Below are 26566 nucleotides of genomic sequence, written 5' to 3'. Positions count from 1 at the left end.
CGTATTAGAAAGAACAAACTCCACCTTACTGTTCCAATAACACTCCGATTCAAGTTCTGGTAGTAGTTCTTCGTAGTTCCTATATTTTATTTACAACTCCTCAAACACTGAACTTTGCAATCAGTGTTGTAAATTGACACTGGAAAATGTAACGGTCCCCCTGGTGGCTAAATTGTAGCAATTCAGATCTGACTCCGCAGTTTATTGTGTGGCTCGAGAAATACTGCTTGCGCAGCGTATCCCACCCATTCTGGAACAAGGGTTGTGTGTATTTAAGTGTAAATTTGTTGTGAGTGAGAGAGATGGAAAGTGTTTTTTTGTCCCGTGGAAATCTGTTTATTCAGCCTGTTTCTTTGTTGGTGCTGTGGAAAAATACACACAGTTTACTTAAAATGAGTTCATTGAAGGTTACTGGTTTGACATTAGTTACGTGTCAGTTGGTTATTTAGAAGTCTGTATAACATTTTCTGAACAGCATGCCTGGATACAAATATTTCAAGACTGAAGAATCCACATTAGCTGTGTTTTCCACGCGTGTTTTCTTTCATGTGTAATTTGCATGTCATTACCAATTCAAATGTGCAGGAATTGAAAGGGTTGCTGGAAAGACTTGACAGAGGGCTGGACCAACTTATGCGCTTTATTCATTCATGTATTTATTTATTTTAAATAAGGACCAGGGCACCAGGCATTAAACAATTGTTCCCACTTCCGACTATTACAACAGCAAACAAACAAACAAACAAAACAAAGCCATTAAAATGCATTTTATTTTGTATTGCTGTTTTTTTTTTATGTTTTTTTTTTGTCCTATTTGAATGATTTGTTTATTTTTTGCTATTTGCCTTGTCTTGACAGGACACTGAATATCTCAAGGGTTGTGTCCCGTTTAAGTGAAAAAAAATTGAATAGTTTCTGAAGGTACATGAATGACAAAAATCATTCAACTATTTTGTTATCACATTTGTTACAATAATTGTGTTCACACAGGGAAGGGACTTCACAAATAATGTCTCAAAAATGGTTTAATTTGTTTTGCTGCTTGGCATGAGACACTTTATACTGACTCATCCTCCATAGAGTTGGAATGGGAAAAAGGAAACATATTCCATACGGTAGCCAGTGCTGTGAGTACTGGACGTGAGAGTGTCTGGTAATGGCCAGCCATTTTAATTGCTGGTAAATCAAACAAAAAAAAAAAATCTCATGGTAGTAATCCATATATTGTTAAGAACTGTAATAATTCACTTTCACAGAACCGTCTTCCCAGTTCAGGTCAATACACCTTATTATCGTCTGTCATATGACAGTTCCTACTAGCTAAGCTGGGGAGACAGCTACAACTTAAGCGATGGTGCCCATCGATGAAGGATCTACCGTGTGGTAGTTGACCACAACTGGTTTTATGTGTCCCGAGCCTTGGTCGACAGGTACTATCGCTATTAGAAAACGATTTTCTCATAAATAAATAAATAAATAAATAAAAACACTTTAAAACCTTGAGCTTGCAATGATTTGTTCAGTACCCTTCCGCTATGAAGTTTTAGGAAAATAGTCCCTTTCACAAAGGAACACATACATGATTAGATCACATGTCAGATATTGAATGGAACAATATTACAGTTTTTGCAAGTCTCGGTTTGTTGTTGTTGAAAAGATGCTGTCTAAAATCCAGTCAAGTTGACAAACTGGGATTAGATAGCTCGACAATTGCGGCTTCACGTTTAATTGCATTCGTCAGTGCAAAGCATTGATTGGCTGGTTTTGCTAGATCATAAAATTAATTTGGATCAATTGTGTATTTGTTTAGTATTTGCTGTTCAATAGATGAACTGAGCTTTCAGTACAACAAGTCAACATGAAAAAGCTCGATACTCTCCATACTCTGCCCCAAACCGCTGTATTGTATTTTAGCAAACTCCAGCACAGTCCTTTATACATTGATATCTTTGTCAACAGTATCCATGAGGACAATGAAACTGAAGCAAGAGTTTTGGAAATGAACATTGTTTATGCTTCATACAGTAGGCCCTGATAACTTGGGGGCACATCAGCTTGTCTGCTTATCTTAAACAGCGCACATTCTATACAGGTCAAAGCTGATAGACTGGCGCGACTACAAACAATCTGAGACAATCATGTAAGTGGCAATAATACAAATCTGTATTTCATAAAAACAGCTTTTTAGGGGACATTTAAAAAAAAAAAAAAACTTTTCACCCCCCCCCCCCCCCCCCCCCTCTCTCTCTCTCTCTCTCTCTCTCTCTCTCTCTCTCTCTCTCCCTCTCTCTCATTAAGCGTTTCAAGTCATACTGACCGCACGTGGTGACTCAACGCCCTATTAAGTGACTTTACATTGGTGTTTCCGTTTTTTTGTCATTGCCTGTACATGTGCAATGGTAAGATTTGGATTTTACATGGAACATTTTATAATTACTAGCTATATGACTCACACAGGATCACAAAACAGAAAAAATGCATAGTTTTTTTAGGTTTTGTATATACATGTGTCTCCTTTGTTGTGCTTTCAAATCCCCATCCAACTCAAATAATCGCTTAATGAGTTGATTAAATGGTCAAGGTGTGGTATCCGAAGCATAATCAACAAGTACAGAGAAACATCACCTGTAATTGACAAACCCAGGACTGGATGGATGGATAGATAGATAGATAGATAGATAGATAGATAGATAGATAGATAGATAGATAGATAGATAGATAGATAGATAAGGTGTTGCAATAATCATGTACTGTCTCTTTAAATTTCTGTCAGGTACGACGGTATATCTAGAGCACGCAGGCTCAGTTTGAAGAGGGAGCGGTTACTGGGTGATGTGGATGTGTGTGCGCTCCAGAATTCAAGTTGCCAGAAGCGGGGGGGATAGATAAGAAGACGCAGAGAAACAATGGAAACGTGAGCTTCAGAGAATAAATAAGCTTATAAATTCATCAGCAATTCAGACAAAGAGTCGCAATGGCGGAGTATGATCCCAGCGAGCGCACCCCTCTGAACAGTCCTGTATCCCAAGAGAGGGACAATCCGGAGGCGTCGGTGAACTATGATCGGACTAGGCATACGATTAAAGTGAATCCGGGAGGGGCGGTGAGGGTCCCGGTGACAGGAGAGAACGCTCTCACCGAGCTGGATTTACAGGGGTCCGGGGAGAAGGAGCTGTTGCTGGCGGGACCTGTGGGGTCCTCCACGAAGAGGGCGAGAAGGACCAGGCTCAGTTCATTGTCAATGACAGATAAAGAAAACTTCTTTACCGCAGGTGAGAGGGCTGGAAAAGCAGATCAAGTTTCACAGCAATAGAACAGTATATCGTAACCTAGTTGTGTTGCGCAAAACCTGATTATTTGTGTATTTGTGTTTGCTGTATTCTGCCTGAAGAATCCTGTGCAGAATATCTTGAAATAGAATCATTCTTTGTTAGAATTGCATTACACTGAACACCTAGCGTCAGTGTTTATACAACGATCCAGTTTTACTTACAATGTGTTTATTTTATATTTACTTTTAAGCAGGGCTTGAAATACGGCGCTTCAGGCAAGCACATATACGTACGGCACTACAATATTGACAGTGTCCAGAAAAAAAAAAAAACTTGTCTTACTTGTTTAAATATATAACCTATGCATAGGCGCCTGGTTTGTAACCTTTTTGGTGGCGATTAGGGGACAGATTTCCCAATAGTTGTGGTTAGGAAAAAAAGCTAACTGTAATTTCAGTAAAGCCACTATCTATTGAATCTATAGTGGGTCTATTGGATAAAACGACTACCTCATGTAAAATTGTCGTCACTGTGTAGTTACAAATACAATATCTCATTTTTGTGTCTATAGCAGTGGTCCTCAATTATTTTCCATAGAGGGCCACTTTAGTGCACATAAAGCCAAGGGCCAGGACTGAGGTGGTTGGGGAATCCATCATTACCCAAACACAAATTTGATTACTCTGGGGATTGTTATGATTAAAATGTTACTATAAAATATTACATACTAGTGTTTTGTACTATTACAACAACCTTGACTTGCATAAAGAAGGAAAAACATTGAGTGAAAAAGCTTGCATTACTTGATTTAAGGTGTGGTATCTGAAGCATAATCAACAAGTACAGAGAAACATCACCTGTAATTGACAAACCCAGGACTGGAAGACCCAGAAAGGTGTCTAACAAGGATGAGCAGTACTTGAAGATAATATCCTTAAGGAATAAAAAGACAACAAGCATTATATTGACAATAGAACTGGCTCCTGATTTCAAGTGTGACCATCGTACTGTTGATTGATGGACAACGACACCAGTGCCTTCTTCCATCAATCAATAGTACGATGGTCACACTTGAAATCAGGACTTAAAGGACGTGTTGCAGTAAGAATACCTCCATTAAGAAAGGGGAACAAGACTAATGGCTAAAATATGCACAAGAACACAGAAATTGAACTACGGAGCAATGATCATAAGTGCTTTGTACTGTTGATGGATGGACAACGACACCTGTGCCTTCTGCCAACTCTTGTCAATATAACGCTTGTTGTCTTTTTACTCCTTAAGGATATTATCTTCAAGTACTGCTCATCCTTGTTAGACACCTTTCTGGGACTGTTTCTGATTAAACTGGCTGCTCGCACCCCAGGTTGAAATTTGCAGTCAATTGATCTGCACTTGCTCTCCTGTTTTTGCCTTGCACTTTGAATTAATGCACAGATATCACGATCCTAGATTATGCGCTTCCACCCACTGTTGCCCCCTTTGCTGATGATGTCTTTCCCTCGGAGTTCCATGCCGACATCACCTTAGACATTGTTGTTTGTAAAACATTGAAAGTTACTTTGAATTTGTTCAAGACAGATTGGAGATTGCAAAGGAAAGGTACCATTAAAATTACCATGTTTTGTCTCGAAGTACCTCCGTATGTTCGCAACTCTGTAGACTGCAACTGTTTACATGCATGTTAAACAGATTGGTTTTGCATTCTCATGGTCTGCATAATAAACAGTCTTTTGTCCACTCAGTATTAAACTGCTGATTTGTCAACTTTACGCCGTTTGAAAGCCATTTCTATAAAGGTACGTTTTTATTTTGCATAACTGCTGTTTAAATTAACTGCTCTGCAACCATATTATTATCTCGCTTTCCTCAACAAGCTGCCCAATTACCATAAATAAAACCGAAGAATAAAATTGATAAATAACAAAAACATGCATACATTCCATGATTGACTGCACAGTTGAAGTAAGACTTTCAGTCATGTTTTGTAGCTTGGATTATACACTGAATCACTTCCCTAACTAAGGCTATTGGGTGGGGGGAGAGTCATAACCTATTGCTATTGTGTATGTCATGTGGACAGGACATAGTGCGTACAGCTGAACTTCTACACCTAAAACTAGCAAACCAGGAGAAAATGAAAACTAAGTAATTGGTGCATAATCAAGCATTTATACTAGTCAACTTAATGATACATTCACATTTATACAAAGATTGAAATCATTGCTGATTAGTGCATAGACTACTTGCCTCTAGAGCAAAAACATTTCTATGCTGTTCAGTTTTACAAAATGAAGTTGTTAAGGAGATTTTGTGTATTTCATAAATAAATGTACTTTGGAACGTGTAGAACTGCCAATTGATTCAGTCGTTCTTGCCTTGCGTAGTGATTCGCAAGTATTGTTCTTGTTTTGGTAGGCAGACTAACACTACCATAATATTGAATACAAAAATAAAATACCCCAACATAATATTGAATGTAGAAGTGGATCCATGCATCTGATCCTTACCGGTTTTGTGAGAGAGGGTGTTCTGTGAGATGTGAAAAGCTTGTGCGAATGACTAGGGCTCAGAAGAAACTGATTTCTCTGTTAAACTAATCTTATGTGAAGTGTTATTTGATAGGTATCACATATTTTACAATTAAGGTGCATAAAACTATTGTTTCCATCAAAAGATATGTAAAATTATTATATGTAAGCTCAAACATTGGTGGTGCTGGCTTCCATAATACTGGTGAAGTACTTGCCCATATGACCAGACCTGGAAAGCAGCTATAGTGATGCCTTTTGTCACTTATAACTATGTGAGGAAATGTTTTGGAATGATTTCCCATAACTGCTTCACTTTCAGAAGCAGAACATTTGTGCATTTCTTTGTTACATTCTTATTGACTTTATTTAAAAAAAAAAAAAAAAAAAAAATACCCCTGACCATTCTTACTGCTGTGATTTAAAATAATTTGTTTTTATATATTGAATAAATATAATTTTAACTTGTACTCTGTTCCCTAGGGGTAGTTTTACAGAAACCAATTTGCATAACAAAGATTGCAGCACTGTGAAAATGTGTAGTGTCAATTTTTTTTTGCCTGCTTTCATCCTTGAAGGCACAATGTTCTAAATTGTTATCGTCTGTGCCTTTTCTTGTACTCTGACTGTGCACACAATAGATTTTTCCAAAATGTAAATCTGCTTTTATTTTACATTATATTTGAGGTACGGTAATTTGTACCTCAAATATACCAGAACACTTCTGTGGCAGCAGAACATTATATCATTTTTTGTAAGTTCTAGATGGCATGGCACTAGCTATCTACTTGTTGCAGTTTCCCTGCAAAGTATGGATTCATTCATCACAAAAATCTGGAGATGTTTTCAGTAGTTGGTGGATTGAAGGCAATGGAGTATTGTGAGTTTCTGTCTGCATGTTCTTCTGATCTTGAGAGTTTTTAAAACTTATTTCTTCCAGTTTCCACAAATTCCATGTTGTGGCATTTCAACATTGCTGGTCCCTCTTGATTGCATTCTGGAACTGCGTACTGTTTGGAGACATGCACAGATGTATGGCCTGCATGACTTTAAACGGTTGCCTTTTGCAGGTTCAACAAAACTGCCACTAAATCGCAGCCACAGATGTAAAACCATGGGGTGTAGGTTTGGATCATGTCTGACATTCAGATTGCTGTATCTTGGGATCATTTGAGCAAGATTAGATTTTTGTGTAATTTCTTGGAAAAGAAATGTACATGTGACTTGCTGCCTATGCAAACACCACATGCAGTGCATTCACTAACTGGTTTTGAAAATAAATACTAGTACTTGTGTAGTGTTAGTTAAGGGCAATTCCACGGTGTCGGACGTACATTTCGGACACTGTAAATACCTGTAGCCTCTTGCTTGTTGCAACTTGCTGGGTTTCTTTTATGGTATGATGGATGCCCCTGTTAGTATCAGCATTGTTAAACACTAAATATCCAATCTAGGGTGTGCTTAAAACCATACATACTCTGAGCACAAGAACAGAAAAACTCGGATCTCTCTGAATTAGGAGGACACTGATACTTAACTCTATGTTGATTTTTCGGGTAAGAATTCAGGTAATGAATTGCAGATTAAGTATTTCAAATTCTATGTATTGGGTCTGAAATGGGCATGCTTTGGTCAAATGCTGTGAATTTTTTGTGTATTTGAAATTGCCATGGTGCCTTCCCAGTGAAATCAAAGAAGTCCCAATCTTTTCAGATGGGGCTAGCTCCCAATTCAAACAGCGGTTCCTCTTCTCAGACCTGTATTTGTGGGAGGAGAAGTTCAGCTTCAAAGTTAGAGCGGTTTCTCTCCTCTTCATTTGCTCTATATTGAGATATACCGGAAATGTATTCCTGGATTTCCCTCCTTAGCTGCTCTGTAGAAGGCAAATGGTGGTGGTGTTGGACCTTTTCCACTATGAATGTACCACCATACTGATCTCTTCACTATTCTGCCATCCTGTCAACAACCTATTTGTCATGATGTTGCGAAAGTGTTAACTTTGAAGCTGAACTTCTCCCACAAATACAGGTTTAAGAGGAACCGCTGTTTGAATTGGGAGCTAGTGCCATCGGAAAAGATCTTGACTACTTTGATTGCAGGGTATTTGCTCTTCAATGATATGGGTCATGAAGGTGTACATGCTAAGAGATCAGTTACAGAAAGCCTCAGATACTGGAGTGTGTAACTCAATTTTGCAATGCTATTTTGGGGCTACTAGTATGAGTCATGTCTTTGCTCCATCTGTTTTTGTTTACATGCTGCTTTTATGATCAATATGATTGGTATAATGTAGGCTGTACTAAGCCTTTCTGAATGATATCAAAAACATTTTCCTATCAATGATTGTCTAGCCTTACTGTGTCATGTATTCTTGGACAAATAAGGATTATCACACCACCTGTTCAACCATGTGTTCATTTGTGAACACAAGATGGCATCCCAGGAAGTTACAAGTGCACTCTCATTGCACTTGAACAGTAGGTGGCTGTATTTAACACTTAGAATGTGGTGTTGGATGTATAAGAACATGGATGTCCAACACTAGCATTTCTCCAAAATTAGAGATTGAGGTGAGCAATCAATATTGTAAGTATGTTGAGGGTACCATTTGTGCTTTTGAACCTATAGCATGAAATCAATTTCAAAACCTAAAGCAGGAGCAAACTAAACGGATATGAAATTTCAGTGTTGGATGTACTGGGAGTCAGTGCTGTTGTAAACACTGTCAATTTCACAAAATGATGAAATTAGCTGCTTGCCCTTATTAACCTCACACAGAATCCTTTAGAATGAATTATCAGGATTCATGTATTACTCTTTAACAAGTATAAACTCAAATTACTCTGTCCATTTCCCACCAGGTTTTGTAACCAGCGAATAGACTCCTACAAAATAGTTTTCACCTGTAATCTAGAATTATTTGGCAATGCCTTACAAATCCTGTAAGTAGACAACATTTCCTGCAAAATGGTTGCATGATTCTGAAAAAATTACCCCTTGGGTTGACCTTCCCGTGGAATTGCCCATAAACTTATCTTTTATAGAGATGTTCACCAGTCTCTTCAGTGTTGACATGCCAAATGTTACTTCAGAACAGCAAAATAAAGTACGGGCAGCAAAATAACCTGGCACTGTAGATGCTTTACTGCACATAGTGCTGGGTTGACATGCCATCTGTGCCTATCATGTTGGGTCATTTTGCAGCCTGGAGGTTCAATGATTATTTCATTTTAAATCTTGTTTGTGTGTCGAGATGGAGTCCAGAAATGTATTGACCAGTCTAAACTTTGTTTTTCTTAAAAAAAAGAAAAAAAAAAGTGATAAGTAGTTTGAAGTTGAGTGGTACAATAATATGATTTCCATTGCATGAGAGTAGGTGTTAAAACTTCATGCTGATTTGAACTCTGCTCTCACCAAGATAAGCACCAACTAAGATGTAACTTTACAGTAAACTAATGTGATCCATCTGCACCTCCATCCATTTGAGTTTCTTTCCAACTGTTGATGTAGATATCCTTCTGCCTGGTGTTGATGGCTGAAGTGTAATGCTGGCTCCAGGGATCAGCTTATTTTGCCTCCCCAGCGCATCAGCACACAAAACGGCTGCATACATGCAATACATTAACATCCTGCACTTTCAAGAGAGCTAGAATATTAGGATTGGTTATGCAAGTGTCTAATTTCTCCTGTTTTAATGATTTTTGTAGAAATACTGTTGGAAAAACAGTGGTACCCGGAAGTTTAGGATTTCATTTCTTTCAAAAGTGAAAGATTTAGTTTCAACTAAAGTCGGTGCAAAAAACTAAGAAGCTAATTTGCGATGCAGTATACCGTAAGGCAGCGTCTAACAGATTTGATTTATGATGGCTTCAAAGTATTGCAAACTACTGCAAGACGATTGTGCATTCACAAGTAGCAGACACTACAAGTATACTTTCTTTACACATTTGTAAGTTAATAATTGTTGTTGCCTAGCTACTGTATAGGTTGGAACCAGCCTATTTCCTCCCTGTATTGTTTGTTGTACTGAAAGTGAAAACACTAGCTGTCTGGGCAGTTATGCAGATTTTAGGAGACCCTGAAGGTAATGGGTAGGTCACAGTTAGTGGATTCAATTTGGATATATTTGGATTTAAAAATATATATATATCTATATATATATATCTTATATATCTATATATCTATAATCTAGATATAAATATATAGATATATATAAATTATATCCATATGGGCATTATAAAAATACTTAATTTATCATAGATGTAACCAGTAATATCCCAAGTATGCTCCTGGGTTTTTTTTACTGTAATGAAACACTTGAGTCCAAGAGAAGTATTTATCAATCTTAATCGGCCTACTGTCCCTGCGTGGCTTTGTGCTGGTGACGAGAACTGTGAGCTATGCTTTTCATCCTTCATTTAAATAACTGGCAAAAAAACAAAGGATATTAACTTGTTTTGGAATTGTTTCTTCTGTGGAAAGTTGGAGGGTTAATACCTGTACATTCTGTTTTTATCATTTTGCAGCAACCTCCTAATACATATGAACACAAGAGGAAAAACATGCTGGGGGGGAAAAAAAAAAAAAAACATCCTCACAAATGCACCATGTGTCCTGAAAGCTGTTTGTTAGCTTTTGGGCTGCATTACTTTCATTCATCTGGACTCACTTTTAGGAGCAATAGCTGCTCCACTCTTTCTCTTAATGTGATTCTGTGTCATATTCTGTTTACTCCATGCAGGTAGCATTGGTGGCACTGGAGAGCTCAACTCCTTTCCAGAGGACCCTGAGTTTTCTGAGATCATCCAGAAAGCCGAGCAGGCTATTGAGAGTGGGCTTTTCCCTGAGAGGATTTCCCACGGTTCGAGCGGCAGCTACTTTGTTAAGGATTCCAAAGGGGTGAGTGTGGTGCATAATCAGGTACTGCACCGTGTGGATAGCATGTCTTATTACATTGAGTTATATGATTGCGCTTTATTTTCTTTGCTGGCAGCACCTGGCCTTTTTAACATGGCAAAAAGCCGTACAAAAACATTGAGTTATTTTAAGAAAAATAACAGGCATACATTACACAATATTTGGAAAACCCATGAAAAGGATGAAAAGTGCCATGTTTGATCACATCTGTTGCCAGCGCAAATGATATTTAGGTTAAGTGGAAGCATTGCACAACAATCCAGGCTGTAGGAGAGTTACAGTAAAGCTCTGTTTTTTTTTTTTTCCCCATGTGGAATGACCTTGATAGTTGCTGTGTTTTGTTCTGTGGGCACTTTTGTAGTGGTATGTATATTTATTCAAATGTGATATGACCAGGTGATTGACCTGTGATTTTATAATCTGCGGTAATGCTTTTACAAAGTATATAATGTACATATATGTGTGTGTAAACATGGAGAACTCCGGCTAACAACCTTCATGTAAAAGCACATGTCCTTCTCCAGTTTTTTTTCTGTTTGTTGTGCTGGCAGGAGTTTTTTTTTTTTTTTGGCTGCTCAGTTTGTTTGTCCAGTTAAATGATGTTTGGGAATTGGTGTACAAGTGCTTTGTCTGCATCTTTTGTACAGTGCAGCAGCAGGTGTTAGGATGTGAATCCTGTTCATCTCTTGTATGTATGGGCGTGTGTTATTGCTGGTTGCTAATTTTGCTTTTGTTTGTTTTCATAAGAATATTATTGGAGTATTCAAACCAAAATCTGAAGAGCCTTATGGACATCTGAACCCAAAATGGACCAAATACTTCCACAAGACCTGCTGCCCCTGTTGCTTTGGAAGGGGATGTCTGGTTCCTAACCAAGGCTACCTGTCGGAAGCGGCTGCCTCCCTTGTAGACCAAAAGCTGGGTCTGGGAATTGTACCCAAAACTAAGGTGAGGAAATAAATACATACTAAAGACAGGGAAAGAAATCTGAATAGGAAAATTGAATTTGGTATCCATTTAAAAAAAAAAAAAAAATAATCTACCACTAGTCTGCTGTGCTTGCTTCATATTAATCAAGAACAATACTTAAAGGTTTTATACTGTTGTTGCTCTTGAAATGTTCAAACTGTGTTCAAATATTTGATTTTAAATCCATGACTCTAATATAGTAACTGTTATCCAACACATTTTTGTGTTGCTGCCCACTCGGAACTAAATTCTTGTGTATTCTTTTTCAATTACAAACAATTTTATCTTACAAACGTTTCCATGCTGTGTTTTGACATTCTCTCCAAAATGGGGAAAATGAGAGATGTCCTGTTTGTAATAAACATTTGCTAATTAAAGAGGGGTGTTTTAAGATCATTATCGAAATAGGGATAATAGAAAAGGGATAAATATAGGCAAAATAAAATATGAATGATAATGTACGCACATATGCTAATCCAAGCAACAGTTATTCTACTGTTGTAGCCCTAATAATATTAACGATACACATTTATATAATATTAATAACTGAAATGCAAATGCTCCTGCAAAGTGAGACCCACAGTATTCCGGGAAGGTAGTATTAATGATGCCCTGTGGTATAGTGCATTTAGCAAATACTTGCCCATTAAACGAGTGGCTTTTATCCCAACATCAAGTACAGCTAAATATCTGTTGACAATGGGAAGCAGGAAAGCAAAACTCACAAGAGGGAAATATTGAAATGGAATGCATCTGCACTGGTATGCAATGACGAGAAGTACATCTGATCTATTAAAAGGAATGTACTATTTTTTTCAAATGCACCGTTATTGGAAAAAGAAAAGTGAAATGCTATCCTGTTATTTTTTGCTGCCACAATTTACAAAGATACATTTTAGGGACATTATCAGAGTTGGATATTTCAGACGTGTTTGTAAGTCTTTATTTTTTATTTTTACAATAGTGTTACTTAAATTAATAAGTTGCCTATGCAAAATTCCGGAAATGTCAGTTTGCAATGACAAGGCTTCTGGTTAGGAAGAGATGACAACCGAACACCAGAGTGGTCTTGGTACAGTATTTCGTTTAATGTATACAGTCGCCATTGCAGTAGGCAGGCAGACGATATTGTAGCAACCCGAGCAGCTACTGTCTATAAAAGTTAGCTTGGGGGAGGAAACCTTCAGTGAGAAATAAGTACATTTACTGATGGAGTGCACCTGACTGGAAACTCCTGGACCGCAGGCAGAAATAAAAACAATACTGCAAAGTTTTGGGATAAGAGTTGCCCGAAGCAGTTCATAATACCTAAAGAGTACTGATCGTTATGTCAAGTGATCTGGGAAGATGGGGAAATAGCTTAGCAAGGTCTAATACATCTTGCAGCTTTTGCCCTTTTGAAAATGGCAAATGGATGTGTATGCAACAATTATTGTGCACCATTATTTATGTATGTATTTTTTTGACAATTTTGCATTGCCTTTTAAAATATTAGACACAATCGTTTCTTTTATTTGAGTTTTTAGGAGGTATTCCTGGTTAGTGAAACATTTCACTACAGTGCAATAGATCGTGCAAAATCAAGAGGGAAAAAGTATGCTTTGGAAAAAGTGCCCCAGGTTGGTCGAAGATTTCATCGGGTTGGATTGCCTCCTAAGGTATAGTGCTATGCAAACTATAAGAATGTTTCATATTAAAATACATATTTGGTTTTTATTAAAATAATCAAGTCAATTAATAGATTATATTTATCAATTAACAAAATGCAAAGTGAGTGAACAGAAGAAAAATCTACATCAAATCAATATTTGGTGTGACCACCCTTTGCCTTCGAAACAGCATCAATTCTTTTAGGTACACTTGCACACAGTTTTTGAAGGAACTCTGCAGGTAGGCTGGCCCAAACATCTCGGAGAATTAACCACAGTTCTTGTGTGGATTTAGGCAGCCTCAGTTGCTTCTCTCTCCATGTAATCCCAGATAGACTCTATGATGTTGAGATCAGGGCTGTGTGGGGGCCATACCATCACTTCCAGGACTCCTTGTTCTTTACGCTGAAGATAGTTCTTAATGACTTTCACTCTATGTTTGGGGTTGTTATAATGCTGCAGAATAAATTTGGGGCCAATCAGATGCCTCCGTGATGGTATTGCATGATGGATAAGTATCTGCCTGTACTTCTCAGCACTGAGGAGATCGTTAATTCTGACCAAATGCCCAACTCCATTTGCAGAAATGCAGCCCCAAACTTGCAAGGAACTTCCACCATGCTTCACTGTTGCCTGCAGACACTCATTCGTGTACCGCTCTCCAGCCCTTCGGTGAACAAACTGCCTTCCGCTACAGCCAAATATTTCTAATTTTGACTCGTCAATCCAGAGCACCTGCTGCCATTTTTCTGCACCCCAGTTCCTGTGTTTTCGTGCATAGTTGAGTCGCTTGGCTTTGTTTCCACGTCGGAGGTATGGCTCTTTGGCCACAAGTCTTCCATGAAGGCCACTTCTGACCAGACTTCTCTGGACAGTAGATGGGTGTACCAGGGTCCCACTATTTTCTGCCAATTCTGAGCTGATGGCATTGCTGGACATCTTCCGATTGCGAAGGGAAGTAAGCATGATGTGTCTTTCATCTGCTGCAGTAAGCTTCCTTGGCCGACCACTGCGTCTACGGTCCTCAACGTTGTCCGTTTCTTTGTGCTTCTTCAAAAGAGCTTGGACAGCACATCTGGAAACCCCTGTCTGCCTTGAAATTTCTGCCTGGGAGAGACCTTGCTGATGCAGTATAACTACCTTGTGTCTTGTTGCTGTGCTCAGTCTTGCCATGATGTATGACTTTTGACAGTAAACTGTCTTCAGCAACCTCACCTTGTTAGCTGAGTTTGGCTGTTCCTCACCCAGTTTTCTTCCTCCTACACAGCTGTTTCAGTTAATGATTGTGTTTCAACCTACTTATTGAATTGATGATCATTAGCACCTGTTTGGTATAATTGTTTAATCATACACCTGACTATATGCCTACAAAATCCCTGACTTTGTGCAAGTGTACCTAGAAGAACTGATGCTGTTTTGAAGGCAAAGGGTGGTCACACCAAATATGAATTTGATTTAGATTTTTCTTCTGTTAACTCACTTTGCAATTTGTTACTTGATAAATATAATCTATTAATAGGTCTATTTTTGAAAGCATTCTTACTTTACAGCATTTTTTTACACCTGCCTAAAAACTTTGCACAGTACTGTAGGTCGTGATGGGAGTTCTGAGCAAAATAACTAAAATGTTTTAGTGTCCTGCATGCGTTTTAATAATTGTTTACTGTGCCCATATGGCTGTAGGTTGGCTCTTTCCAGCTGTTTGTTGAAGGCTACAAGGAAGCAGATTTCTGGTTAAGGAAGTTTGAGACTGAACCCCTACCAGAGAACACCAGGAAACAACTACAGTCTCAGTTTGAGAGACTGGTGGTCTTGGATTATGTCATTCGGAACACTGGTAAGCTTAATTTTCTAAATAAGCATATCCTTTATTTGTTAGGCTGGCACTGACAAGCTATAGGGATTTTTTTTTTTTTGCTTAAAACTGCTGTTTTTGTATTGGTAAGTATATTGATTTTTAAAATTTTCTCCCTGGCTGACAGTATTTGCAATTGTAAGTAAAGTATTTTTCTTAGCAAGGTACCGTAAAACAGTTGTATAAGTCACCCCCCTTTTTGAGGTGTTATAGAAATAAAATAATGACTTGGATCGCATTATTGAGGAGTTTGGTAAGTGATCAGAAGAATGCACGACTATGAAGAGGTATGTGAAAAATACAGCAAACAAGGGGTGGGGCTTGGCTGGAGATGCAGTACTGAGTGTTATTTGTTGTGCAGTGCCCTTTAAACCTGTTTTACACTTAAATCTTTTAAACGGTGCGTGTAAAATAAACCGTGCGTGTGAAAATAAATTGGACCTGACAAGCGCTGAATAAGTGGAACGTTAAACACCTTGTAAAATATCACCTGTGTAAAAGTCGCTCCCCCCATTTTAGGACCCCCCCTAAATACCCAGAAATTCTACAATGTTTTTTTACAGTAATTTAAGAAAAAACAGGACGGAGTACAGGGTAGTATTTACAAGGGTGTCTTGGAATGACAAACAAAGTGTTTTTAAATATTTCTCTATTTCTTCAATCTACTTTCACCTGATTTAGAGACCTATGTGGTGTTGAAAGCTTGTATATTTTTCTAAGGCTGTCAAGCAATTAAATTAATTGATTTAATCTTGAAATTTAAAACACAAAATGAATCTTGGTTTTAATAACAAATTAAATTGGTACAACTGCATCCATCATTTAAGTTTGGTTGTCGTCATTATCAATTTGTTAAATTATTTTGAACAAACTGCTAAATCACAATCACAACTGGATCAGTACAACTGACTTTTTTTTTTTATTATTTAAGTTCTTCTCATATATAAGACTTTTCATATCTGCCATACGAAGACTCCAATTGCATAGCAGTTTGCCCCATTCCTGGTTTTACTAGGAGTTTAATAAGACACATCTGTGCTTGTTACCTTTTAGATTGTGGCTAATCAAGCTCGTAGTAAAACCTGGAAAGGGTGAAACTGCTACAGTATGCAGTAGGAGTCTTATTTCCATCCGTGCTGTTGCTGATAATGACAACTATGGCTGCTGAAGGAAAGAGCCTGTTGCTATGGTTACCGTTATGAAGTCAAAAATAGACTTGTTAATGTAGTCAGTGTTATAATTTTGCAGTTACTTAAAACATTTAAAGGAATACTATACCCCCTGAATTTTGCATGTTTTTTAGTTCATTATCCAATGGTCCCTGTTCTTAATTCAAGTTTATTACTGTTTCTGTTCTAAATATTTGGCAGTTATTTTACAGACTGTATAGATTGGCAACAGTCCAAAAGGGGAAAAAAGAGTTTGGGATACAGTACATGTAGCCTATATTTTGAAACTCCCATTTGATCTGGCAAGTATGCAAACTACACAAAGAATTCAAGAATAACATTTGAAGTTTTTACTAAGGTTTTAGATTTTTAAATGTAAACTCTTATTTCTAGTTTTATTTTGTATTAATCTGGGCCCATCAACTTCATGCATTTTGCTCTACTTGTCATGGAATGAGCCATGTTGCTCTATATTCATAAAATAACTACCTTACAGTTTTTATGTTTCTTTCATGTTGCTGGCGTTATTTGTCTTTATGGCGTGATTATTTTTGTTTTCAAATGTAAAATAACTTCCTGTTTGTATTTTTCTAGACAGAGGCAGTGACAACTGGTTAGTGAAGTACGAGAAACCAGAGGACACACCCAAAGCCTCTGAAAAGGTAAATGGTAAAAACAGGTTAATTTTGTAACAAGATATCTTTAACGCAATTATTAAAGATTTTATTCAGAATTAGTTTTTTTTTACACATTAAACCTACTGTGTGCCATGCAATATCGTTCCAATTGCATAACACCAAAACGGAAAACTATTACTGTATCACAAATTCCTTCACAGTATGAGGGGTTAAATTGGTTCTGTAGATGTCTGTAAAACTCTAAATTGACTTGCCTATGACCGTTTCCACTAGGTACTATACAGCTTGGATATACAGTTTTTGTGCTGTATAATATAGGCTGCTGAGGATCTTTCAGCCTATCAGGGGCACACTTTTTGCCTGCTGTTTGCCACTGCACATTACAAAGAACCAATTCATGATATGAATAATGAACTGTACACCATAGTTTTTACCATGCATCTACCTATTCCCTGTAGCTGTAGTTATTTAGTTTAGCAGGTATATTAACCAAAAAAACAGTATACTGTGCCTATAGAAAGTCTACACCCCCTTTCAAAATGTCCACCTTTTTGTTGCCTTATGGCCTGGAATTAAAATGCATTAAAATAGTGTTTTTTTGTTTGTTTTTCATTTATCTACACATCCTACCCGACAAATTCCAAGTGAAATATTTTTGAAATTTTGTAGAAAACAAATTAAATAAAAACTAAAATAGCTTGGTTGGATAAGTGTCCATCCCCCTTGTAATAGCAATCCTAAATTAGCTCAGGTGTAACCAATCGTCTTCAAAGTCACACACCAAGTTAAGTGGCCTCCAACTGTGTTCAACTGTAGTGATTCACAATTTCAGGATAAATTCAGCAATTTCTGTAGGTTCCTTCTGCTGGGTAGTGCATTTCAAAGCAAAGACTCAACCATGAGCACCAAGGCGCTTTCAGAAGAACTCCTGGACAAAGTTGTTGAAAGGCACAGATCAGGGGATGGGTATAAAAAAAAAAAAAAAAAAAAAAAAATATCAAAGCCCTTGAATATCAATTTTATGAGGATTTCAAATATTTAATCAGAATTGAAGTTGCTTGTACAGTTGCTGTGCTACATAGGTTTTGTAATGTAAAATGCATGAAAGAGCCAAAATGGCAGATGTAGAACTGAAAGTGAAACTGAAGAAACCTAGAAATATAATACAAACCCCTTTTGTGGTTAAAGTTCCTTATTGAACTGTAGAGGTCTCAATATGTATGCTACACAAGTTGTTGAGTTTGTTGTTTTTATTTTTTTATTTAAGAAGAAACTTGTGAATCCTGTATAGGTTAAAAAAAAAAAATCCAATAATAAACAGATAAATAATAAAAGTAACGACTACAGCAAAATTCTTATCCATGGTTTAGACACACAAAGTACTCTAATAGTAAACAAAATAATGATAAAACAACACTGACACGGTAAATATACTAAGTTAGCTAGTTAGAGATCAGACAGATGTCATATTTACTTTTGCCTCCATCCAGAAAAACATTTTCAAAACAGGACACAAAATAAAATAAAAACTTATATAATTAAAACTAACAGTAAAATATTTGTAAAATGGCTATCTTAGATGTCTTTTCAGTAATTACTTGTTTGTCTCAGTTGGCATCTGATGTGCCCTGGCTGCAGCTGCAAGCATACGCACACAGCGGGGCGAAACTTCCGGAATGTTTAATTTTTTTTTTTGTGTGTGTGTTTAATGTGTATATATATATATATATATATATATATTTATAATTAATATATATATATATATATATATATATATATATATATATATATAATGTGAATTTTTAATAACATGAAAAAATAAAAAAGCGACTAGTTAGTCCCAGTTCTTAGCCTTCGGTGAGTTTTATAGATCAGCGCTTTTGGGATTGTAGAACGGGAGATATACAGGTTTTCAAACAGGTGAGTATCAATAAAATTCTCAATTGACGCCAGAAAATGGCGGAGTCAAATGAAACACAAATAAAGCCACACCTACCGCAACCCTAAACCAATTACTTGGGGATATTCACATGGCTATGGTCCCCCCCCCCCCCCCCCCCTCCCCCCCCCCCCAAAAAAAAAAAAAGCAAGATAGTTGATTCGACGGCTGACATATCATGTTTCATCATCGTAACAAAAGTTATGAAATTAGAGCACTTCGGCAGCAAAGGGTTAAAATGTTTATGATCAGTGTAAGAAGTTCCTGATATTTTACAACAATTTTACAATCAAGATACACTTTATTGGATGCATGACTTGTGTGTTTACCATGTGCTCAGAATTAGTGTAATTAATTATTTTAATTGTTGGTAAATATAGTAACTATTTAACCATTTGAATGCTGTGCGGAGGGTATTACCAAGCTGAAGGTGAGGCGTCGCCATTTGATCAAATGCCAGGGTAATGCCCGGTTTTAATCAGGATTTTTTTTTTTTTAGGACACAGAGTGGGCAGTGAACAAAGACCCTGCCATCAAAATAGCTGCTATAGACAATGGACTGGCATTTCCCTTTAAGCATCCAGATGAGTGGAGGGCCTGTAAGTAGTATTGCACTACACACAAGTGACATGATTTACATTGGATAATAATGTAAATATTATAGTAATCCAGAGTTCAGTAGAGTACATGGCAATTTTTGGGGATGGAAGTAAAAAATGAATTGTATTTGTTCCTCCAGATCCGTTTCACTGGGCATCGCTTCCACAGGCTAAAGCTCCTTTTTCTCAGGAAACCAGAGATTTGGTTCTGTCCCGAATCTCGGACTTGAATTTTGTGCAGGACCTTAGCGAGGACCTATATGAGATGTTTAAGGTTAGTTGCTGGAGTTAACTTATAATGATAAATAAACAAAGTACATGTTTAACTGAGATGTACCTATCACTCTGGAACAAAAGGGATCTACGTGTTTTGATGTTTTTCATGTCCATTAATAAGTACTACATTGGCTGTCAAAGGTATTCACCCCCCTTGGACTTTTCCACGTTTTATTGTGTTACAACATGGAATCAAAATGGATTTAATTAGGAGTTTTTGCCACTGATCAACACGTCCATCATGTCAAAGTGAAAAATAAAATCTACACATTGTTCTAAATTAATCACAAATACAAAACAGAAAATAATTGATTGCAGAAGTATTCACCCCCTTGAGTCAGTATTTGGTAGAGGCACCTTTTGGCAGCAATTACAGCCATGAGTCTATTTGGATAAGTCTCTACCAGCATTGCACACCTGGACACCGCAATTTTTGCCCTTTCTTCTTTGCAAAATTGCTCAAGCTCCAAGTTGCTGTTCACCAAAGGTTACCATCCAATTGTCAACTCTTTCCACATTCTCAATTGGACTGAGGTCTGAGCTTTGACTGGGCCACTCCAGGACATTGACCTTTTTGCTTTTAAGCGACTCCAATGTGGCTTTGGCTCTATGTTTGGGGTCATTGTCCCATTGTTGCAAGTCCCAGGTCTCTTGCAGACTTCAGTAGGATTTCTCTGTACTTTGCTGCATCCATTTTGCCCTCTGTCTTCGAGCTTTCCAGGCCCTGACTCTGAGAAGCATCCCCATAGCATGATGCTACCACCTCCATGCGTCACGGTAGGGATGGTGTTTTCAGGATGATGTGCGGTGTTAGGCTTGTGCCAAACATACTGTTTAGCGTTGAGGCCAAAAAGCCCATTTTGGTCTCATCAGTCCATAGTATCTTCTTCCACTTGGTCTCAGTCTCCCACATTCCTTCTGGCAAACTCTAGCCGAGATTTGATGTCAGTTTTTTTCAACAATGGCTTTCTTTTTGCCACTCTCCCTTTTAAAGGCCGGTTTTATGAAGCGTCCGGGCTATTGTTGCCGTATGCACGTTGTCTCCCAGCTCAGCCGTGGAAGACTGTAACTCCTTTAGAGTTGCCATAGGCCTGTTGGTGGCCTCCCTGACTAGTGCCATTCTCGCCAGGATACACAGTTTTTGAGCATGGCCTGTTCTAGACAGATTCAAAGTTGTGCCATATTATCTCCATTTCTTAATAATGGACTTTACTGTGCTCCTGGAGATATTCAATGCCTTGGAAATGTTCTTATATCCTACCCCTGATTGGTGCTTTTGAAGAACCTTATTCTGGTTTTGCTTTGAATGTTCCTTTGTCTTCATGATGTAGTTTTTGTTAGGAAATGTACTAAGCAACTGTGGGACCTCCCAGAGACAGGTGTATTTAACCTGAAATCACATAAAACACCTTAATTGCACACAGGTGGACTCCATTCACCTAATTGTGTGACTTCTAAAGACAATTGGTTGTACCAGAGCTTATTTAGGTGTGTCATAGCAAAGGGGGTGAATACTTATGTAATCAATTATTTTCTGTTTTATATTTGTAATTAATTTAGAACAATTTTGTAGATTTTATTTTTCACTTTGACATTATGGACTTTTTTGTATTGATCAGGGGCAAAAACTCCTAATTTAAATCCATTTTGATTCCATGTTGTAACACAATAAAATGTGGAAAAGTCCAAGGGGGGGGGGGGGTGAATACTTTTGAGAGCCACTGTATAGTCTGCATAACTATCTGAAACTTCGTATGGATCATCCAGTGGGAGTACTCCTGTATAAAGTGTTCCTGCCCACAGTTATATTTAAATTAACTTTGTCACCAGCCCGGTTGCTTGGTTAAACCTATTAACAAGAGAACAAAATACTGCTAGATTTAAGTTGTTAAACAAGGTACTTCACCTGTGCTCACCTAATACTAGATGATACACTGATGTCATGATATGATACATACCACCATATGCAGATTTATGATATGTATCATGACTTTTCTGATGGGCTACACTGACGCTGCCCATCCAGCTATACATGCTGGATAAGAGGAGTGTGTGCCACATTACACTTTTTCATGGTACTGAGGCCTGTTTTTGTGGCCTTTTATGCTAGGGAGGGGTTATGTACTTTGTTGCCAACAAACCTTGTTTTTGTGTTGGTAAATGTATACAGTACAAATTATGTAATAAAAATGTTATTTATTTTCAGGCAGACAAAGGGTTTGACAAAGCTACATTTGAAAAACAGATGTCTGTAATGAGAGGACAGGTAAGTCTGTGTTGCCCATTAAAAGTTTTAGAGTAAGCCATTACCTATATTTAACCTGGCCCCTCTTCTGAAGATCTATTTTATTTTTTCTTTTCTTTTAGTTTTTACTTTTGCAGATGCACTCAAATTCCACACCATAGAATGAAGTCGCTGCTGCTTTCTGGTACTTACTGAAATTGGTAGTGGATTCAGAATCTCTCCAATGGTCTAGCTAGTTCTTGCCATGAAAATGTCTTGATGTGTCAATGCATGTGGTTGGTTTGGTTTGTGTTGAGGAGGGGCTTGTTTTCTTCCCCAATGACTGCAAATGGCACTAGATTGACCAATTGCAATACAATACAAACCATTTCTAATGTGGAGGGACAACTGGGGAGTACACAGGGATAAGAACTGATTTCTAAATGACTAAATTAAACATTTTAAATGCTGTCTTCAGGCCAGGCTTTCTACCATCCTCTGTCAAGTTTCATTAAGTGTTGTACATTTTTTTGTTATCTATGCATATTAATACAGACACATGATGCAGCATCTTTACTTTTGGTACATGGCTGTATTGTATAATTCTCTTGACCATGCTTCATAATTACTTGTCCAATACAAAATAACATCCAGCCATATTAAACATCTTAGTTTGGATTTCATAGTTACAATTAAATACATGCGTTGTTGAATTTGACTCATAGCCTTGTACAGCTACCACATTCTGTCGCATGACTCTTCTGATTCCAGGTCCAGATGTTTATACCACACATTTGGAAATATGTCTTAAACTTGGTTCTCAGCTGTATTCTGTGATTTTGTTTTGGTCAGGTTTGATTGAAAATCATTCAGTCCATTTTGTAGGGACAATTCACATTAATCTTGGGATATTGTCTGGTATACAGCTGTCTTATAAAGATTCTCTGTCACCTTTGATAATACATCGTACATAAATTTAATACTTTATTTACATAGCACCCTTTGAATACAAAAAGTATCAAAGCGCTGTACAGGACAAAACTGAAGAATCAAAATACAATTAATGTGTATAGAAATTAAAGAGAAACAGTTTAGAATTCAGTTTTTTTTAAAAAAAGCTATTTTTATCTTGAAGCAGATTCCTCTCTAGTAAACAGTATGCTCTGTTTTATTTATTTATTTGTATGTTTTCTCTATCATTCTCCTATTTCTGTTTAGGTGAATATTCATCCTGCTTCTAATGATTCCAAACTTTCAGCCACTTCAGAAAAGAAAGTGTTTCTGCAGTATGGTGTTTTGAAAAATGACCACTAGGGGCATGCAGCTGTAACCAATTTAAGATTTTCAGTTGTCACAGTTGCAGAGGTGGGGTGTAAATTACAGATGCTGAAATTGCTTAAGCATGATAAATAATGATGTGCAAAAAGCAATGAGAGAATGGAGAACACACACAATTGTGTTAAACAAGATTCTCTAGATGTGAAAATGCAAGGGTGAGCTGCAGACAGATAGCCCCCATATCTCCAGATTATGATGCTATCAATAACTTGTTGTGATGAATGTCTCCATTTTTTTTTTTTTTTTTTTTAATCTTTTTTTTTTGTAAATCTAGATTTTAAATCTCACTCAAGCTTTAAAAGATGCAAAGAGTCCCCTGCAGCTGGTTCAGATGCCCCGTGTGGTAGTGGAGAGGAGCCGCAGCGGAAGCCAAGGCCGTATTGTCAATCTGGGCAGTGTCTTCACACAGACTTTCCACTGCAAGAGACCCTTCTTCTCTTCTTGGTAGACCTCCCTAGATAAACTTCCAGGAACTCTGCCAGGACAGCAGGGACAAGCCTATTTGCTGGACCGGCATTGAGATTGAAGCCGAATGGATTAGGAGAAGAGAATCTTTGCGTTTTCTACAGACGGTAAAAGCAAACTACATCCAAAATAATACTAAAGCAAATGTCAACTTGAATATTCGCAAAGGTGTTTTTGAATGTAACTGCAAGTTTACAGACATTTTTCTCTCAAATAAAATAAAAAAATAATTAAATGATATATCATGTGTCCATTGGAGCACTGCAACTGTTAAAGTATTTTTATACAATACATGTAGTCTGATATATATAATTTAAATATTAGATTCTTACTATGGGTGTTTTTCCTGTCATTTTATACATGATCACCCATTTTGCCAACTTTGGTTCTCTGTATATTTTGAAGTGTAAATGATTTTGCAGAAATCTTTTGATTGTAAAACCTGTTGGGGTAATTTTCAGATGTAACTAAAAAAATGAAAGAAATAAATCAATATAAGAAGTCTGCTTCAAGTGATTATTGGCTATAGGGCGCTTGCACATCTTTACTAACGTTGCTTTAACAGTAAAACTGGGGTTTTTTGTTTTGTTTTGTTTAAGCTACCAACACCAATTTATTTCATTAGCTGGCTCCATAACATTTTAAAATACCACTTCATATATTTAATCTCTTGAAAACGTATACCCATGTTACTGGTGACTTACTACTGAAAGGATGATTTTTGCAAGACATATTTCAGGTGTTAATACTTAAAGTAATTGCCACCGTTTTAATAAGATGGCTACAAGGAAAAAGGGCATTCAATACCATAAGAACCTCATCTGTACCTGTTGTTTTTATATCTATATATCGTGTGTGTTTTAAACTGCAGTATATAACTATGTCCCTTGGTTTGATGTGGTTCTGAATGTGATCCTCAAGTGTTTGGTCTTTTGAATAGATTTAGTAACTTGTACTTGTTTTCTGTCTATGTTTGGCCCTGTCCATACTACATAAGCAATCTTGAGAGCTGTGGTCAAAACTGTTCTAATTAGTCCAGCTCAAAGTACCCACACTTAAGTACAGTTTCATGTTTATTCTGGCTTAATGCATACAAACACATTAAAATAGTTTGGTTACAGTTCCTAGCAGCGCAATGAACAGTGGAAATTAATACAATAGTATCCCACCATGCACTGTATTTTATTTTAAAATAATGTGTTATGCCCCATATTAATAGAGGTCTATATTGCTAAAAAGAAATAAAACCAGTATTTTGGAAAAAGTAAATGTGCACACACAGTAGGGCTCGAAGTTTTCAGGGTTTATTTTTAATCGGGTGCCATCCCTTTAAACAAATTGAGCTGATTCTGTTCATAATTAAACTAAGAAGAAAGTTATTTACAAAACAATATTTGCTTTTACCTTCATATCTTGTCTGAACCCAGGGTTGGTTTAAATCACTTGATTATTTTTATATTTTAAATCCTTGATTTAAATTATTTTTTCATTTACTACCTATTTTCTATAGTTTATCGAGGAAAAGACATGAAAATGTATGTTTTTAAAAAACTTTTATTAACACAAACATCTTTTAAACTCTTACTGTCTATAAACTAAAACTCTTAGGGCTGTATTCCGATCACAGCACAAATGCGAGTCCAAATGTGACCGGCTTTGTAGACGGGACTGGGAAAGCGGGACAAGATCTGGTCCCTTTTTAGTTGAAAAGACCCTTTTGTTTTGAGTGTTGTTAACATAGGGTTTATCACACGCAGCGAAAGACCAGTTCTCACAAACAAGATAACAAACTGGTTTATTTTATGGCATAGAGAGCTGTTGTTACCTGGGGTTGATGACCCCTGACTGTGTATGAACTGCTTAGCTAATTAAAATACTGATTATGATCACAAGTCTCAAGCCTTGGCCGACTTGATCATCAAAGACTTCAGCTGGGTGACTCGAAGGAGGGGGGCTGGTTTTGCCTTTTATTTAAACCTATGTACTTTCATCAAACTCACCTGACGATGCTGAAGGGTCCTGCAGTGTCAAACCTGCAGTACTGTTTTGATTGAAGATTTGTCCATGGAGTGCGTGTGTGGTTACGTTCTGTACTGTGTATCATTGGTTTTTCCTCTGTTCCGGAATTAAACTTTTTTTTTTTTTTTTTTTTTTTTTTAATTGAAAATCACATCAAGAGGACTCGAATTATTATTTTTGAGAAATAAACAAACCTATTAAATCTTACAACTTTAACAACTGAACACACTATAAAAAGCAAAGTAGTCCTAAATAACATCTGAGTGTTTGGACCGACACAGAAAGAGGAAATCCAAGAAAGAAAAGTAAACGAGGGATGACGTGATGAGGGGGTTTTTTCTCTGACCAACTCCACTGGATGAGGTAACGATGTAAGAACATGACAGTTGTAAATATGATGCCGCAATTACTGAAATATTTTACTTTATGTATCAAATTTTACTATTGATTAATTTAGTTTTGGTATGTAAGTGTTTGTTTTCCACAAAACACATTTCCAACATCGTTAAACCTACATGTTTGGAGGTTACTGTCGAGAGCTACAACGATATGATAATATCATATAATATATAATAATATCTATAATATATATATATGGCTATATATATCTAATAATCTGCTGGGTGAATCTGTCCTGACCCCATTCACCCGCTTCTTTCCAGTCAATAAGTAACATGCTTTGATTTAGAAGACAGTGTGGAGATGA

The 26566-nt window shown here is 37.1% G+C and overlaps 1 protein-coding gene across 1 annotated transcript; it reads left to right on the top strand.

Annotated features, from left to right (window-relative positions):
• Nucleotides 1-2823: 2823 nt before the first annotated feature.
• On the top strand, nt 2824-24342 carry LOC121324273 (phosphatidylinositol 4-kinase type 2-beta-like). The gene is made up of 10 exons (XM_041265988.1): nt 2824-3272; nt 10545-10702; nt 11468-11668; nt 13216-13347; nt 15022-15175; nt 16957-17024; nt 19439-19538; nt 19679-19812; nt 22021-22080; nt 23651-24342. Exons 1-10 carry the CDS (start codon nt 2975-2977, stop codon nt 23822-23824), a joined length of 1479 nt encoding a protein of 492 aa, XP_041121922.1. The 5' UTR covers nt 2824-2974; the 3' UTR covers nt 23825-24342.
• Nucleotides 24343-26566: the final 2224 nt, after the last annotated feature.

Source organism: Polyodon spathula, chromosome 1 (assembly GCF_017654505.1).
Source record: "Polyodon spathula isolate WHYD16114869_AA chromosome 1, ASM1765450v1, whole genome shotgun sequence".
NCBI lineage: Eukaryota > Metazoa > Chordata > Actinopteri > Acipenseriformes > Polyodontidae > Polyodon > Polyodon spathula.
This window is presented reverse-complemented; position numbering and strand designations above follow the sequence as displayed.

Bases quoted from the DNA above. Each gene is read 5' to 3' on its own strand.
- LOC121324273 (XM_041265988.1), top strand. From the start codon at position 2,975: ATGGCGGAGTATGATCCCAGCGAGCGCACCCCTCTGAACAGTCCTGTA. The intron at 11,669-13,215 runs GTGAGGAAATAA...TTGAGTTTTTAG, and splicing joins GAATTGTACCCAAAACTAAG to GAGGTATTCCTGGTTAGTGA. The intron at 15,176-16,956 runs GTAAGCTTAATT...GTATTTTTCTAG, and splicing joins TTATGTCATTCGGAACACTG to ACAGAGGCAGTGACAACTGG.